Source organism: Anser anser, assembly GCF_964211835.1.
Source record: "Anser anser genome assembly, chromosome: 3".
NCBI classification, from domain to species: domain Eukaryota; kingdom Metazoa; phylum Chordata; class Aves; order Anseriformes; family Anatidae; genus Anser; species Anser anser.
In genome coordinates, this window is record NC_139722.1 from 76,534,613 (window position 1) to 76,548,301 (window position 13,689).

At 47.9% G+C, this 13,689-nt stretch overlaps 1 protein-coding gene across 27 annotated transcripts in view; it reads left to right on the plus strand.

Moving 5' to 3' along the window:
• The first annotated feature begins 10,720 nt into the window (after positions 1-10,720).
• AFDN (afadin, adherens junction formation factor) overlaps positions 10,721-13,689 on the plus strand; it is a 130,262-nt gene continuing 127,293 nt past the window's right edge. For 6 of the 27 annotated variants that reach the window (XR_014581956.1, XM_083830029.1, XM_083830026.1 and 3 more), the window contains exon 1: positions 10,723-11,299. Coding sequence is in view for 26 of the 27 variants with exons in the window: in XM_083830029.1 (XP_083686155.1) it covers positions 11,189-11,299 (111 nt within the window). In the remaining variant the exon portion in view is untranslated. Of the gene's footprint in view, positions 11,300-13,689 lie in introns of all 27 variants that reach the window. The other 21 variants (XM_083830011.1, XM_083830014.1, XM_083830006.1 and 18 more) reach the window with 5 other exon arrangements.

Sequence of the window (13,689 nt, forward strand, 5' to 3'; positions counted from 1 at the left end):
TTGGAGCACACCCATGAAAAGGCCAAGTGATTGAGGATGCACCACAGCATGATGCAAGTCTCTAGCACAAACGGCTATTTTCTCCTCTTCCTCATTCCTCATGTATGTGTTTCCTGGTTCGATTCAGAACAAGTGCACCAGGACCCTGTGTCTCTCTCTCTTCCAACAGAGAAGCCACAGCTCCTCTGTGCTAAAGGCAGCCTTAGCTTCTCCTTATCATCTGAAGAAATCCTTGAAGATCCAAATTACAGCCTGACTTCACATAAACAGGAAAGATATTTAACTATATGCATAGCTTAGCATGAGCTGAGTTACTTTCCTACTAAAAGGAAGTTAAATATTTAAATGCCTTCTACAATGAGAAAAAAGGAAGGGAAGGGAAGGGAAGGGAAGGGAAGGGAAGGGAAGGGAAGGGAAGGGAAGGGAAGGGAAGGGAAGGGAAGGGAAGGGAAGGGAAGGGAAGGGAAGGGAAGGGAAGGGAAGGGAAGGGAAGGGAAGGGAAGGGAAGGGAAGGGAAGGGAAGGGAAGGGAAGGGAAGGGAAGGGAAGGGAAGGGAAGGGAAGGGAAGGGAAGGGAAGGGAAGGGAAGGGAAGGGAAGGGAAGGGAAGGGAAGGGGAAAGGGTAAAGAGGGAGGAAAATGAAAGAGGAAAAATGGAAGGGGGACTTCCTTCTGAAATTGACAACTTTCTTTTTTATTCTACTCTTGTTTCTTCTCTGTGTACCTATTGCACATTCAATGCTGCTTTCGTTTCATCACTGTGCAGTAACTATGCCAAATCCCTTTGCAAAAAGTCTTGAACCACAGATGAACCTCAATTTTGTTCTTTCCACAGTCAATACCAAATCCATTTACATCAGAGACTAAGGACTATGGCTTTGCTTGGAAAACATTAAATCAGCAGCAAGAAGGTCATTTTAACATGTTAGCCTGGACTCTTAACTGCTTAATTCAGTTTGGGTCTGGTGGTGTAATTTTATTTTTCTAGCACTGGTGCAAAACCTGGAACCCTTTTAAATCTTCTGTACAACTAATCCAACAGGCTGTTGAACAGATACCACAGCCACGCTGGGCAGCTGCAGTCTCTTTAAGATGTTAAGGAAAGCAATTATATTAAAAAGAACATTTTTTTTTCCCTCTGCTTTGTTATCACATCTATGTACAGTCTTGGGAGTCATTGAAGCCATCTCTGGTCCACTGAAAAACACCACCATTGCTTTCCTTAAGGATGCTTTAGCATTTTCTCTATAAGCAATCCATCAGATTTTTAGGACTGAGCTTTAGACCATCGCTAATGTATATTAGCACATCACTTTTGGCCTAAAGGCAATACATGGAAAAAAAGAAGTAATACTGAGTAGACATTTATTTCTATAGGGAGACTTGTAAGTGTTTAGAAGCTCTGTTGCACTTCCAGATGTCAGAAAACCTTGTTTTAAAGAGCTAAATTAGCTATAGTACTGCAGACAGAATTTAAATAGTTCCTCCTTAAACTATTTTACATTTGTTAATAAGATGCATGGCTAGAAGGACTACTACTGTGCACACAAAGGAATGTTTCCTTAATACACACTTTTTTATTGATCTGGTAATGCTCTGTACTCTGAGTTGAAACAGTGCAATTCAGCCAAGCAATTCGGGAGGCACCTGGCAGGAGATGTGCAGAGCTCACCTTTGTGCCCCCAAGGGCTTGGGGAGTGCTCCTGATCCCACAGCCAGAAAGACAAATGGGTGTTTTGCTGGGTACTACTATCCCCTTTCGGGAGAATCAAGAGACATGCCTGCAAGTGCAGTGAAGAGCCTCAGTACTTATTTCTGAGCTAGAAAGAGCATGCTACACTGCAAGAGAGGGTTATCTGTTTAGCCAGTTAAAAAGAAGAAGATAAAGTGGTATCTTTATAAAACAGCAGGTAAGGTAGTGTGTTAAAAGGGAGAAAATATGAAATACCAAAGGGTTATTGAACGAAACAGAGAATGCGTGACAAGAGCTAGTGCCTGGAAGGTGAATTTGGACACAATCAACACGACACACCTTTTAGTGGCAAAGAAGATGAACCATCGGGATAACCCCCTTGAGGCCCTTTATCCCCGGTCTCTTGCCACCTCCAGTTCAACTCTTTTTGAAAGATGGGATTTCACCAAATGCAAGTCACTGAATTAATCCAAAGAACAGATGAATTAAATCCTACGGTTTGTATTAAACAACTAGAAGAGATCTGCTGTTCGTTCTGCCTCACAACCCATGGGTGTATCGAGGAGTCTTTCCATTGCTCCCTCTGCTCCAGGGCTTTTGTGTCACCACTCATGCCTGGTGCAGTGTTTTTTGTTCCATCTCTTCAGCGGGTGATGTTTCCTTCACCTGATGTTGATCAAAAGCAGCAGTGGGAAGGAGCTGTAATATTATAAGGCTGTATTGCCTTGTGATGGTAACTGGTGGTCATATTAGGGTCAGTAACTGCCAGGAAACCCGGAGCAGGCTGGGCATTTCAAAGCACCCTCCTTGAGCAGAGGTGCCTGTGCCATGGGAAGACCATCCTGGCCTTACAGCGCTGTTGGCGGTGTAACTGGAGGCCCACCAGCCTGACTTCTTGACTCCGCTTCATAAAGCTTGCTCACCCAGAGCAGTCATAAATACAAGGCAACAAATGCCAGGCAGGTAGGCCCAGCGTGGTTGGACTCCACCACGCATTGGAGGCAGGGCTGAGGAGCCAGGGGGGCCCAGAGAAGCTGTGGGTGCCCCATCCCTGGAGGTGTTCAAGGCCAGGCTGGATGGGGCTTTGGGCGACCTGACCCAGTGTGAGTGTTGGAAATGGATGATCTTTAAGGTCCCTTCCAACCCAAACCACTCTGTGATTCTGTGACCTGCAGCCTCACAGCACGTACCAAATGCCAGCATCGGAGCAGCACCCACAGACTCCAGGAACGTGTCACAGGACGCAGTTTACATCCACCCACCACAGCCGTTTCGGACAGGGTGAAGTTCTTTTCACAGAACCTTCCTGTTGAATTCCCGTATTTGGGGAGACGCTGCTGGGAGACGACACGTTTTTCGTGCCTCGCGGTCTAAATTTGTGAGTGAAGATTTAAAGGTGCCTTTGATGGCTGGGAATTTACAGCATTTTGGAAAACAGGTCATTAATCTAGGTGCCTATTTCTGTGCATATGTTTCTAACTTTAGGCAGAAAGAGGGAAAGTGATGATCCTCCTGTTTTGAAATGTAGAAGTACTGTGATTCAGAGGATCCTCTGCCTGGAGAGCTGTCCTTCTCCATAATCTTTGTCTTAATGATCTGCTAATTCTTAACTTCTCATTTGATTGACCTGCAGTGCTGGATGTGGATAACCTTCCATGAATATATATATGCCTTGGAAACAGTACTTTGTTAATGCCAAATCTACTTCCAAACTGCTTATGGTTTTTGTTTGTTTGTTGGTTTGGTTTGGTTTGGTTGGTTGGTAACTGCTAAGTGCTCTTTACAACGTGAGCACAACAGTCTGTAAGCAGAGAGTTTGCATTTAGAAGAACTGCATATGGGAAGGTTTGTATAAGAGGTGTTGACCCTGAAGGTGCATATAAGGTAGAGTACACGTGTTGGAGATTTGCTTAAATAGATCCCCCAATGCCTTGCTGGGTGAGAGCAAGGATGGACGCCCTTACACATCTCTTAAATTATCTGTGAGGTTGTGTTGTACATTGTGGGTTCATTAACAACAAGCTGTAGCTGCCATTGTGTCAGCCTTCCTGTACTGCCAGGAGATGGTCCGATTTTTCCATTCGCTGTCGTTGTACTAAATTGCACTCCTGGGACAAAATGGTCCAGCTAAACATATAAAATGCTGATGATTATTGTACCAGCGCCTGGTAGTCACACTTGCTTTCTAGCAAGCTTTAATATTTATCATGTGGTGATGGCCCTAGTGCTTTGTGTGGTGCTACATGCTGCGCATGTGTGCAACGAGGAGATGATCCCTGCCTCAAAGCAACACACAAATCCCTGTGCATATTGAAACACAGTAAGGAGGAAAGGACTATAAGGACCAGACAGAAAGGGGGAAGACACGGAGAACAAGGTAAAAATGTGAGGCTTGTGGTTAAAGTAACAAGCAGAGGTCAAAGAACACAAAGTACCTTACCATAGGGTAGTAGTTCACAAGCTCCATGACTAGTGAGTTCAGAAGGATCTGAAGGAAGCACCTGTGTGATACTGGCTGGGTCTCTTCCCACAGCCAAGGAGTGGCATGGGATGAAAGGTGAGGGTGTTTGAGGAACAAATGCACAGCCTTATATTAAAGGTTGGCCTCACAGAGAAGAGTCAGGGCTTGGTTATTTCAAAGCATAATTACCAAGTATTCCTTGTGCTGGCAGATGCGGTGTTGAGTGCAGATACCCAAGCGAGCTGTCTAGGACGTGAGGCAGCAGAGAATTTCACATGGATGAGTTCAGCCAGCTAAAAAGGACGTGCTTTTAGATGTAGCCCATGTATCTCTATGTCATGTTCTGCAATGCAAATAAGCTTTCTAATGTGCTTCCCCCCACACTCCACTATTCCTTTCCTCACCCAGTTGCGCAGGGCTGAGCTGTGATATCTGGAAAGTGAAAAATAGGTGCTTCATCGAGCTTGATGAAGTTTAATGCAGATGGAGGGATTCTCTGTCTTCGTATAAATGAGACGGATATAGCATGCCTGATACGAAATGGCATCATTGGCTAAAGCAAAGGTGGGCTTCAAAGTGAAGCACAAAGAAAAAATTGAAGATTTAAAGAAGCTGAGGGACAGAAGCATTATTCTCAAGGATTCACCTCACTTCTCTGCAGCTGTGTAAAAGTTCTGGTATGGAACTAAATTATGAGCTGATTAACCCTGTCACAGGGGCAGACATCTGAATTCCTTCCCGGAAACATCTGCTTCTCTCCACTACCTATAGAGGGAGTCTATGCTCACCTTCACTGAATAATTTTTAAACAATTCAGGTTAGATAAAAGAAATCTCACTGCAGGTTTCTACACACAACATTCCCAATGCTTTCTATTACTTTTTACTCTTACACACAAGCCTGTTTCTATTCCATGCTTATTCTGGCCAAAGACCTCAGAGAAGGAGAAAGCATTACTAAAGAAAATTTGCTGAGGGAAGGATTGTTTTTTGTTTGTTTGTTTATTTGTTTTTTTGCTGAGCAGGCATTTTCTTTGCACAGGCTTACCCCTTGTTTTCACTTACAAGCTTCCTGAAGTGTTTTCTTTTGAGCTTTTTTTAAGCTCTCTGCATCCAGGACTTACCCATGTTCTACGATTTAAAAGAACAGCATTTTGTTGGGGCAAATAATTCAATATCCACTACATTCTTAGGCTATTGGTAAGATAATTTAAAGTGAAAATCCCTTCAGTAATTTTGGATTATTTCTAAAAAAGTGCAATAAATGCAAAAAGCCAATGGGTCTGTGCATGCTGATCCAGGTTATTTCCAAATCAAATTTTTCTAATAAAAAATGTTCAGATTCAGCCAAATGACTTCTGCTTGTGAAATGTATGAATGAGTTATAATCATTGTGTGAGTGTAAAAACAGATTAAAATTAATGCTCTTTTAATGTTCTATACAATGTGTGCTTTGAATGGTGGTGTTTTTTTAGTCAAGTAATTACAGGGTGGAGAGAATGCGTGGCCAATGGCGGTGGGTTAATTACAAGACCCAACACCCACCACATCTTGCTCAAAGAGCCTTGAAATGATTATACATTGTTGTAACTAATAGCCTAGTTTGGACCAGCGATTGGAGAGCTACCTCAGTCTAAAACAAATGTGTAACTTCTACCCAAGCATCCTTACCATTTATACAAATAATGCTGTATAGCACAGGGAGAGGAGCTCAGTTTCTGGATAGGAGATGGTGGTTTATTTACACCGTCTACTTGGCAGCTTTACATAGACTCTCTTTCTTTCTTTCTCTTCTTAGGGTCAGGCAATTTCTGGTCTTCTTTCAGGACACAGCAGTTTGGAGGAAAATAATGCAAAATAGAGATCTGTGATAAACAAAAATAAAATAAAATAACCTAGCACACGGCTTTTGTTGTATCTACAGCTTCTCCGAACTTTAACTGATTGCTTTTTAAATTATTTGGGATAAGGGCAGGCAAGATCAACTGCTAATCTAATGCGTATACCAGCCATTAAATTTCTGCTAAATGCCTTTAGGTACACTCCCTGGGTAAAAAGCATTTTCCAGAAAAGCATTCAGCATCAATCTGAACATACCAGAAGGATTCCAGCATTAGACTGACACTGACTGCAGGCATCTCAGTGGGACCTGATCTTCTTCCTGTGAGACAGACTCACATGTGCTTCTGATTTCCAGGACTGGTTCATCTGAAGACAGACATACATCTTGCTGAAGTCGATGTGAATACTCACATGCTCCAAGCCAGTCAAACTCTTGTCCATCTTGTTGCATGCAGACCAAAGAGCACGCTTTCATACAGATTGCACCGAGGCCGTGCGTGCTCTGGCCCTCCACACACGGGTATGGCTGAGCACGCCGTCTGGGTACAGGTCCCTGCCTTGGAAGTCAGCTGAGCTGAACACCTTCCAGGCTCTCTCCCCACTGCTAAATCAAACGTTGTCAGCATCTGGACCCACTCCTTTGTGCCTGGCCGTGTCTACCTTATGTTGTCAGCATGGTTCGGCTATGAACTCCTGGGCACAGACTAGGAGACAGCACGTGCCAGGGACCACTCCAGCAGGCAATCTGCATGCAGCCACCAGGTTTTTAGAGTTAAAACCATTTAAAAACATGGAAGTATCCAGGCTAGGCCTGTTGGTCTAGGACTAGTAAAAGTCCCTTACGCCTTTTAGTTTATCAGTACAAATATAACTTGAGGGGTCTTAAGCTAAGAAATGTTTACATTATCTGGAAAGATCTTTTTTATTAAAAAAAAAAGCATCTACCTTACGGGAATTCTTTTGACAGTTTTTGTAATTCATCCACATATCAAACAAAGGATAAATTTATAAAGATATTTGATTAGCTGCCATTTATACAGTTTTCTGCCTCCTGCCCCCTAAAAATAGAGCGAGGCTAATTGAACTGAAAAACTAAAGATTTCCAAAAAATAATTATGTAACTTGCCACACTTGCCCTGCTTTCCCTTCTACTATCCTCCCCCTTACTTATTTTTTAAAGAGGTCAAGGTTGTTAAACTCTTACATTCATACAGTAAGAAAAGTGGGATCTAAACATAAAGATTTTTCATGCAGCATGAATTTGCCCACGTAGGCTTTTTGTAGTATGTTTGTTTACCAATTAGGCTATGAAATTGATATTTTGATGTATACAGTGTGTGCAATTCATGCAGGTGAGATAATGGCGCAACAAAAGTTTTTTTCCTTCCCTGACTCATGTGTGTTTATACCGTCCCAGGCTGCAATCCTTATTCAGGCTAATTTATTTACCTCAGTGGGTGTGTTGTCTATGTAAGGACTGCAGCTTGATGACCCAGGTTTGCAATGTTAATGCAGCTCGACTGTAAGCTTTTGCATTGCGTTATGCAAAATTACAACTCCGATGCTTCTGCTCTAGAAACGTGTGCACACTCAGGAAGCCATGGGAAGGGTTACTTCAACAATTTCAGTCTTATCTATGAATTTACAACTTCCAACAGTGCGCTGATTTATACAGTGTGGCACTGTATTTCGGACGCATGCTGCCTCAGAAAATTAATGCTGCATTCTGGCAACCATATGGGCAGCTGGCGGGCGGCCAGCAGACCAGCAGAGCACAGCCCTACCTTCACGCAAACCTTCCCTGTGCAAGAGAACCTTGGCCATCCGTGGCATGGACTGCGCTGGCCAAGGAGCCAAAATACAGGGACCCTGTACATTCTTGTGACTTACAACCACCGGCTTCTCCTGGGAGAGATGCACACCAATATGATTAACGAGCAAAGCTGGGCAGACAAGATCCCCTTGCGGCAGGTAACCACATGGGCACTGCACTTCCTGATGTCCCACGGAATGGAAAGGATTGCAAAGGCCTCCCCATATATCCATGTTTCTTCTTTATGGACCTCTTTTGCAGTTGTGGCTCTCATCTGTGACAAAATTTATCTCGCAAGGTCTATGGCAAAGGGCATTTATGTTATTTGTTCTGTAAAATGCATATACTTGTTCTCAGTCCTCAGAGAATAAATAAATCACAAAAATGGCTGATGGTAGCTTAGGTATCTTAAGCGCCTTAGAAAAGAAAAAAAAAAAGAAAAGAAAGAAAATTTACACTGTTCAGTAAGGAAAGAAGTAAAAATCATTTTTCCATTATCACTTGCAAATAAAGCAGTTTTTGTTCTCTGTTCTTGTGCTTCTCTCACACTATTATTTCTTATCAAATATGTGATTATTCATGGACTTAATCTAACTCTGCCGCCGGCTTCAGTGGGACTACCTACAGGAATGCTGGGTTGGACTGGGAAGTCCTCAAATAAGATTCTAATTTTGTCTTCTCACTAGGTGAATGATACAGATCTCAGAAAGAATGGAGAAGACAAATTTCATTTAATGGTTTCAAGTGACTTTATGCAATACCTTAAATGGAAGATGCCTTGATGATAGCTCAAACACACAACCTGTTTATAATGTATTTTATTTGCATAATGCTTTCCATTCATAAATAGCTCTGAGATTTTTTTTACAACTGTTCACAGGAATCATGTCACTTGCTAGGCTTTACAGCAGCTGTTCTACTTCCCATTGCAGTAACCCTATGAAAAGAATAGGGATTGAAAGCGAAGCAGCACACATTTTCCACTGTAAAGTAGCTGGTACACTGCAATTTCATGCTTTAGCTCTCTGCACACTAGTTTTTCCAAGGAGACCAGAGCTTACGCTTTATCTCAAACAGTACAATCTCCATATACATACTGTCCTGCTGGTTCATTCAGACAGCTAATTTTGTGTGTATATTATAATTTTTCTTAAACCTTGATGTTGTACTAAAGCTGCTGCAGTTAGGCTGTTGATGGCAGTGACTTGTTCTGCAGGACAAGTGGGCCTCTCTTCTTTTAATACTGTTTCAGCACTGTCCAGCTCAGGGCACAGTTTATTAGCAGAGTGGTTGCTGCTGCTATTTGATCACAAGGAGCATTTCCAGTGCTCCTGCCACTACTGAAATACTTTGTAGTGATTTGGGATTTCTGGGAAATGACATCCAAACGTTATTAGCCTGCTCCAGCTCTGCTCAGTTTGAAGGACTTGCTTGTATCCAGACTGGAGTCTAGCTACAGTATAGAGAAATACAGTATACAGAAATGCTGACTAGCTGCAGTTAAAAAAGAAATAAATTAATTCACAGCTGATTATAACACCACGTGGGTACAGCACAGCGATAAGTTTATTCCTGGTGCTCCTCAGCATTTGAGAACCCAGGCATGCCAGCAATGCTAATTTAACTACTTTGGGTAGCCAGTTTTCCCAGTGCAACCACCTCTTTTCCCCAGGAAAAACACTTTTATCTGTGCAGCCAGCAACAGCAAAATGGTGATCTATGCACAACCAGTACCTAGAAGTGTCCTTCCTGATCTTGAAGTAATGCAGCCCCTGTTTCTCACACTGTGTCTTGAACAATCCAGTTTTACCAATATCTAGACGTAGCCAAGCATCCAAATCAAGAGACCGCTCTCCAAATGTTGTCCGCCAGCGGAGCATGCAGCTATCTGCCTGGGTTCTGGGCTACTAAATTGCAGATCCACGCCGGTTCTTGAGCTTTGTAGGCACTGCCAGAACAACCTACGTTATCCGGTGGCACGATCTACCTGGATATGGGAAAAAAGCATCCAGGATAATTTTATATAAAGAATCTTTTTTTTTTTTTGGTTCTCCCTACACTTTCCTTTTAAAAGGAGTAAAAGATATTTTTAGGAGTCTGATGTTACTAGAAGTGCCCTCCCTCGTCCCCCCCAATTCTCTCAGGGCTCTCAGGAGGCCTTTGAACATCTCCCAGAGTTCGGGACCTGAGAAATAGGATCTCTGGCGTCCTTGGGGCTGCAAAGCTCCCACACGGCACAGTTACAGATGTAGGGCAGAAGTATAACTGACCTTCACCTGTAAAACCAGAACTGCTGGTACTTATACGGGAGCTACACTGCCGGATAAAAACAATAATTTAATTGCTTAATGTAGACAAGGCCTCTGAGGAATCTCCTTCTTCAAATAACCCAGCCAATCAAAACTCCATCAGCAAAACCCACTAATCTGAACCCCCTCGGCAAAGAGCAGCTCGGAACGCTTGGCCAGGCACACCAAGAAGAAGCAGGACTTCCCCCTTTCATTTAACCACCTGAACCCCCCCCCCCCCCCCCCCCAACCCAAAGAGGTGCACGAGTGCTCAGGTAACCGAGCCCCGCGTTCAGAGGACGCCCGGAGCAAACCCAGCCGCGACACCAGGGCTGGCCGCCGAGCCCGGCAGGTGACGAACAAAGCCGGACCCAGACGCCGGATCCCACACGCTGAGGCCAGCAGCCAGCCCGCGGCAGGCACCAGCCGAGCGCCCGCGGCCCGCCCGGCGCCGGGGGCCGCCCCCCGCCGCCCCTCACGGACCGGCCGCGGAGGGGGCACCGACCCCGTGCGCGCCGCCGCGAGGTGGCGGCCGGCGGGAGCGAGCGCGCGCGCGCACGGCGAGCGGGCGGGAGGGGAGGAGGGCGCGCGGGCCGCCGGGCGGGGGCGCGCACGGGACGGTGTGCGCGGGGAGGGGACGGGAGGGGACGGCAGGGCGATACCGGGGCGGGGAGGGGCGGCGGCGCGGCTCGGGGCAGGCGGCAGGGGACGGGCGCTGCCGAGCCGGGAGACACCGCGGCGGCCGCTGCCGAGTCGGGGCATCCTTCCTCCTCCTCCTCCTCCTTCTTCCTCCTCCTCCTCCCCGCCCCCCGCCCTTCCCCCTTTTTCTTTCTCTCCTTCCCCGCCGTCCGCCGGGGCCGATCGCTATCGGCAGCCGCGACCCGGGGCGTTTCCGCGGCGGCCGCCACCACCGAGGGCAGAGCCGGCCCCTCCCTCCCCCCCTCCCCGGCCGGCACCGGGGGACCCCCCCCCGCCCGCCCCCCGCCTCCGCCCCTCGCCCGGGGCTCGGCGGAGAGGGCCCGGCCGCGGCCCCGGCTCGGCTCGGCTCGGCTCGCCTCGGCTCCCCGGCGGCGGCAGCACCGGGCTCGGCGAGGATGTCGGGCGGCGGCGGCAGCCGGGAGGAGGAGCGGCGCAAACTCGCCGACATCATCAACCACTGGAACGCGAACCGGCTGGACCTGTTCGAGATCAGCGCCCCCACCGAGGTGAGCGACCCCACCGGCGGCACCCCCGGGAGCGTGTGTGTGCCCCCCCCCCCCCCCGGGTGGCCCCGGCACCGCCTCCGGGGCACGGCTCGGCCCGGCCCGCCCGGAGGTGAAGCACCGCGCCCGGGCCTGGCCGCGCCCGCCGCCGCCCCCCGGCCTCACGGGGGGGCTCCGCGGCCCCTGCCCCAGCCCGCGGGGGGCCGGGGGGGGGGAGCGGGGAGCCCGCAGCCGCCCGCGGGCACCTCCGGGGGGTCCCCGTGTGTGTGTGTGCCCGCAGCCCCCCGGCACGGGCAGGGCGGCCGGGCCCTTTGTGCTCGGTGCTGCCGCGGCTTTGTGCGGGCAGCCAGCCCCGGCCAGGGGACCTGCCCTGCCCAGCGCCGGGGGGGGGCTTGCGGGAGCCCCCGGCACCGGCAGCAGGTCCCCGGTTCACGTGTGGCCGTACCGGAAAAACACAGCGGGTCATTTCTTCCCGGCGAGATGGGCGTTTCCAGGGGTTCAGGCAGGCTGAGTTTACTTTTTAAAGAAAATATATGAAAAATAACAGGCCCTGCCCCGCAGCGCAGCCCCCCTCCGGCGTGGGGGCCCGTCACGCGTGTGCCCACGGCAGGAGGAGGAGGAGGAGGAGGAGGAGGAAATTCACACTTGCTCCTGGCCTGGCCCTGATCCGGGTTGTTTATTAACACAAGTCTCCGGTGAACCGTGGAGGCTTGGCCTCGCAGCCTACTCCTGCGCCCAGGCTGCTGGGCCGGCCACGGAAAAGTCTTGGGTGCGACTCCACGTTGTTGTTCTTTTTTTTGTTGTTTTTTTCCCAGTCACAATAGCTTGAAAACGAGTGCCCTGGATGTTTGCGGTGCTTGTCGCACGCCGCTTCCAGAAGGCTGGCTGAGGGCGGTGTGGGGGTTCTTGCCCCTTGCGCTGCTCCCCGTAGCACTGGTCGTGCTGCTCGGGTTTTCCCGATACTGCTGTTAGCTGGCAGTCGCTTGTTCCAAAAACTGGGCTGATAGTAGCACAAAGGAGCCTCCACGGTTGTGGTAGAGGAGACAGTGTTGTTGTTGTGGAGCTGCAGGTTGGCAGCTGGCTGTCCGCAGCCGGCTTGTTGTCTGGGTCATGCATTTGTCCACTCCCCGTGCCTTCCAACTCCGACCTCTTTTCTTCTTTGTGTTTGTGAGAAGTTGTACTTACATCCCTTTGTAATAGCTGGCTTAACAAATGTTACCATGTCCTAGGTCAGCCTTGTGTGTTTGTCATACGGAACTAGATTTTGCACAAAAGCTCTCGGCCTCATTGTAGTTACTATGCAAAGAAACATCGATTTTTGGTTGCGCTAGCTCCACACTTCTGTGGTTTAAGCCTGTGAACCTGTGCAGGAACATACTTACTGCTGTCAGCGATGACATTTATTTCAGTTGAACTACTGATAGTAAAAATTAAGTGCAGGGATATCTCTGAACATCTGAGCTTTTTTAGAGCACTGCGTCTAACGACTTCTGATAAGACTGCAGGTGTCTACAGTAAAGTGACAGCGGGTAACAGTTTTGGAGTAAAGTATATTTTCCCTCCAGATAATTACGAGTACAAAAGCTCACGCTTGTCTCGCCATTACACTGAGCTGATGCAAGTTTGGCAATATTTTCAACCCAGATGACGGTGTGATTGACTTGCTCGCTATTTATCGGCTCAGATAAAAGCCCTTTTACCAGACTGCTTGAGAGATGCCAGCCCTCTTGTTGTCTTCCGCGCTGTTTCTGGCTCGGCTTGGAAATAAGGCACACCGTACTTACCGTGGGGGCTGCAGCAGGTGCAGCTTCTGTAAAGGCACAGTGGCTTGGATGTGGCTTTTGCTCGGGTGTACCTGGTCCGGCTCCGGTTGTGTCGTTTCAAACTGTTCAGGCAGGGCTGTTGGCAGGCTGCGTTGAGGCGGCAGCGAGCACGTGCCAGCGCTGCGAGCTGTCACCCAGGAGCTCCCGATTGTATATATCATGTTCCGAATATCGAGACCTGCTGCCTCACAGTCATTCGCCAGGCATCCCTGCAGTGTAAACAGTCTGCCTTAAGTGACTTCTCCTTTGAGTTTCCTGCGTACGGACGGTAGGCATTTCCAGAGGAGCTAATCTCTTCCTTAACAGCAGGGTTTAAGGTAGCTTTTATTCCAGAAAGAGAAGTGAAATCTAATGTAAAATGCTCCCAGTCCGTTGGGTCCGTGCTGCTTCAATGAAAAGTGTAAAATGTGACGTGGTTTTGGATGTCCAGAGTAGGGGTCTGAACCTAGCTTAAATGTGTGATTGTTTTTCAGGGAAATACTTCATGAAATGAATCAGTCTGAATTCCTGTTAATATTTCATTGTGTGGACCGGCCCTCAGGGATTAGGTATCCACTTCTCTATTTGCCT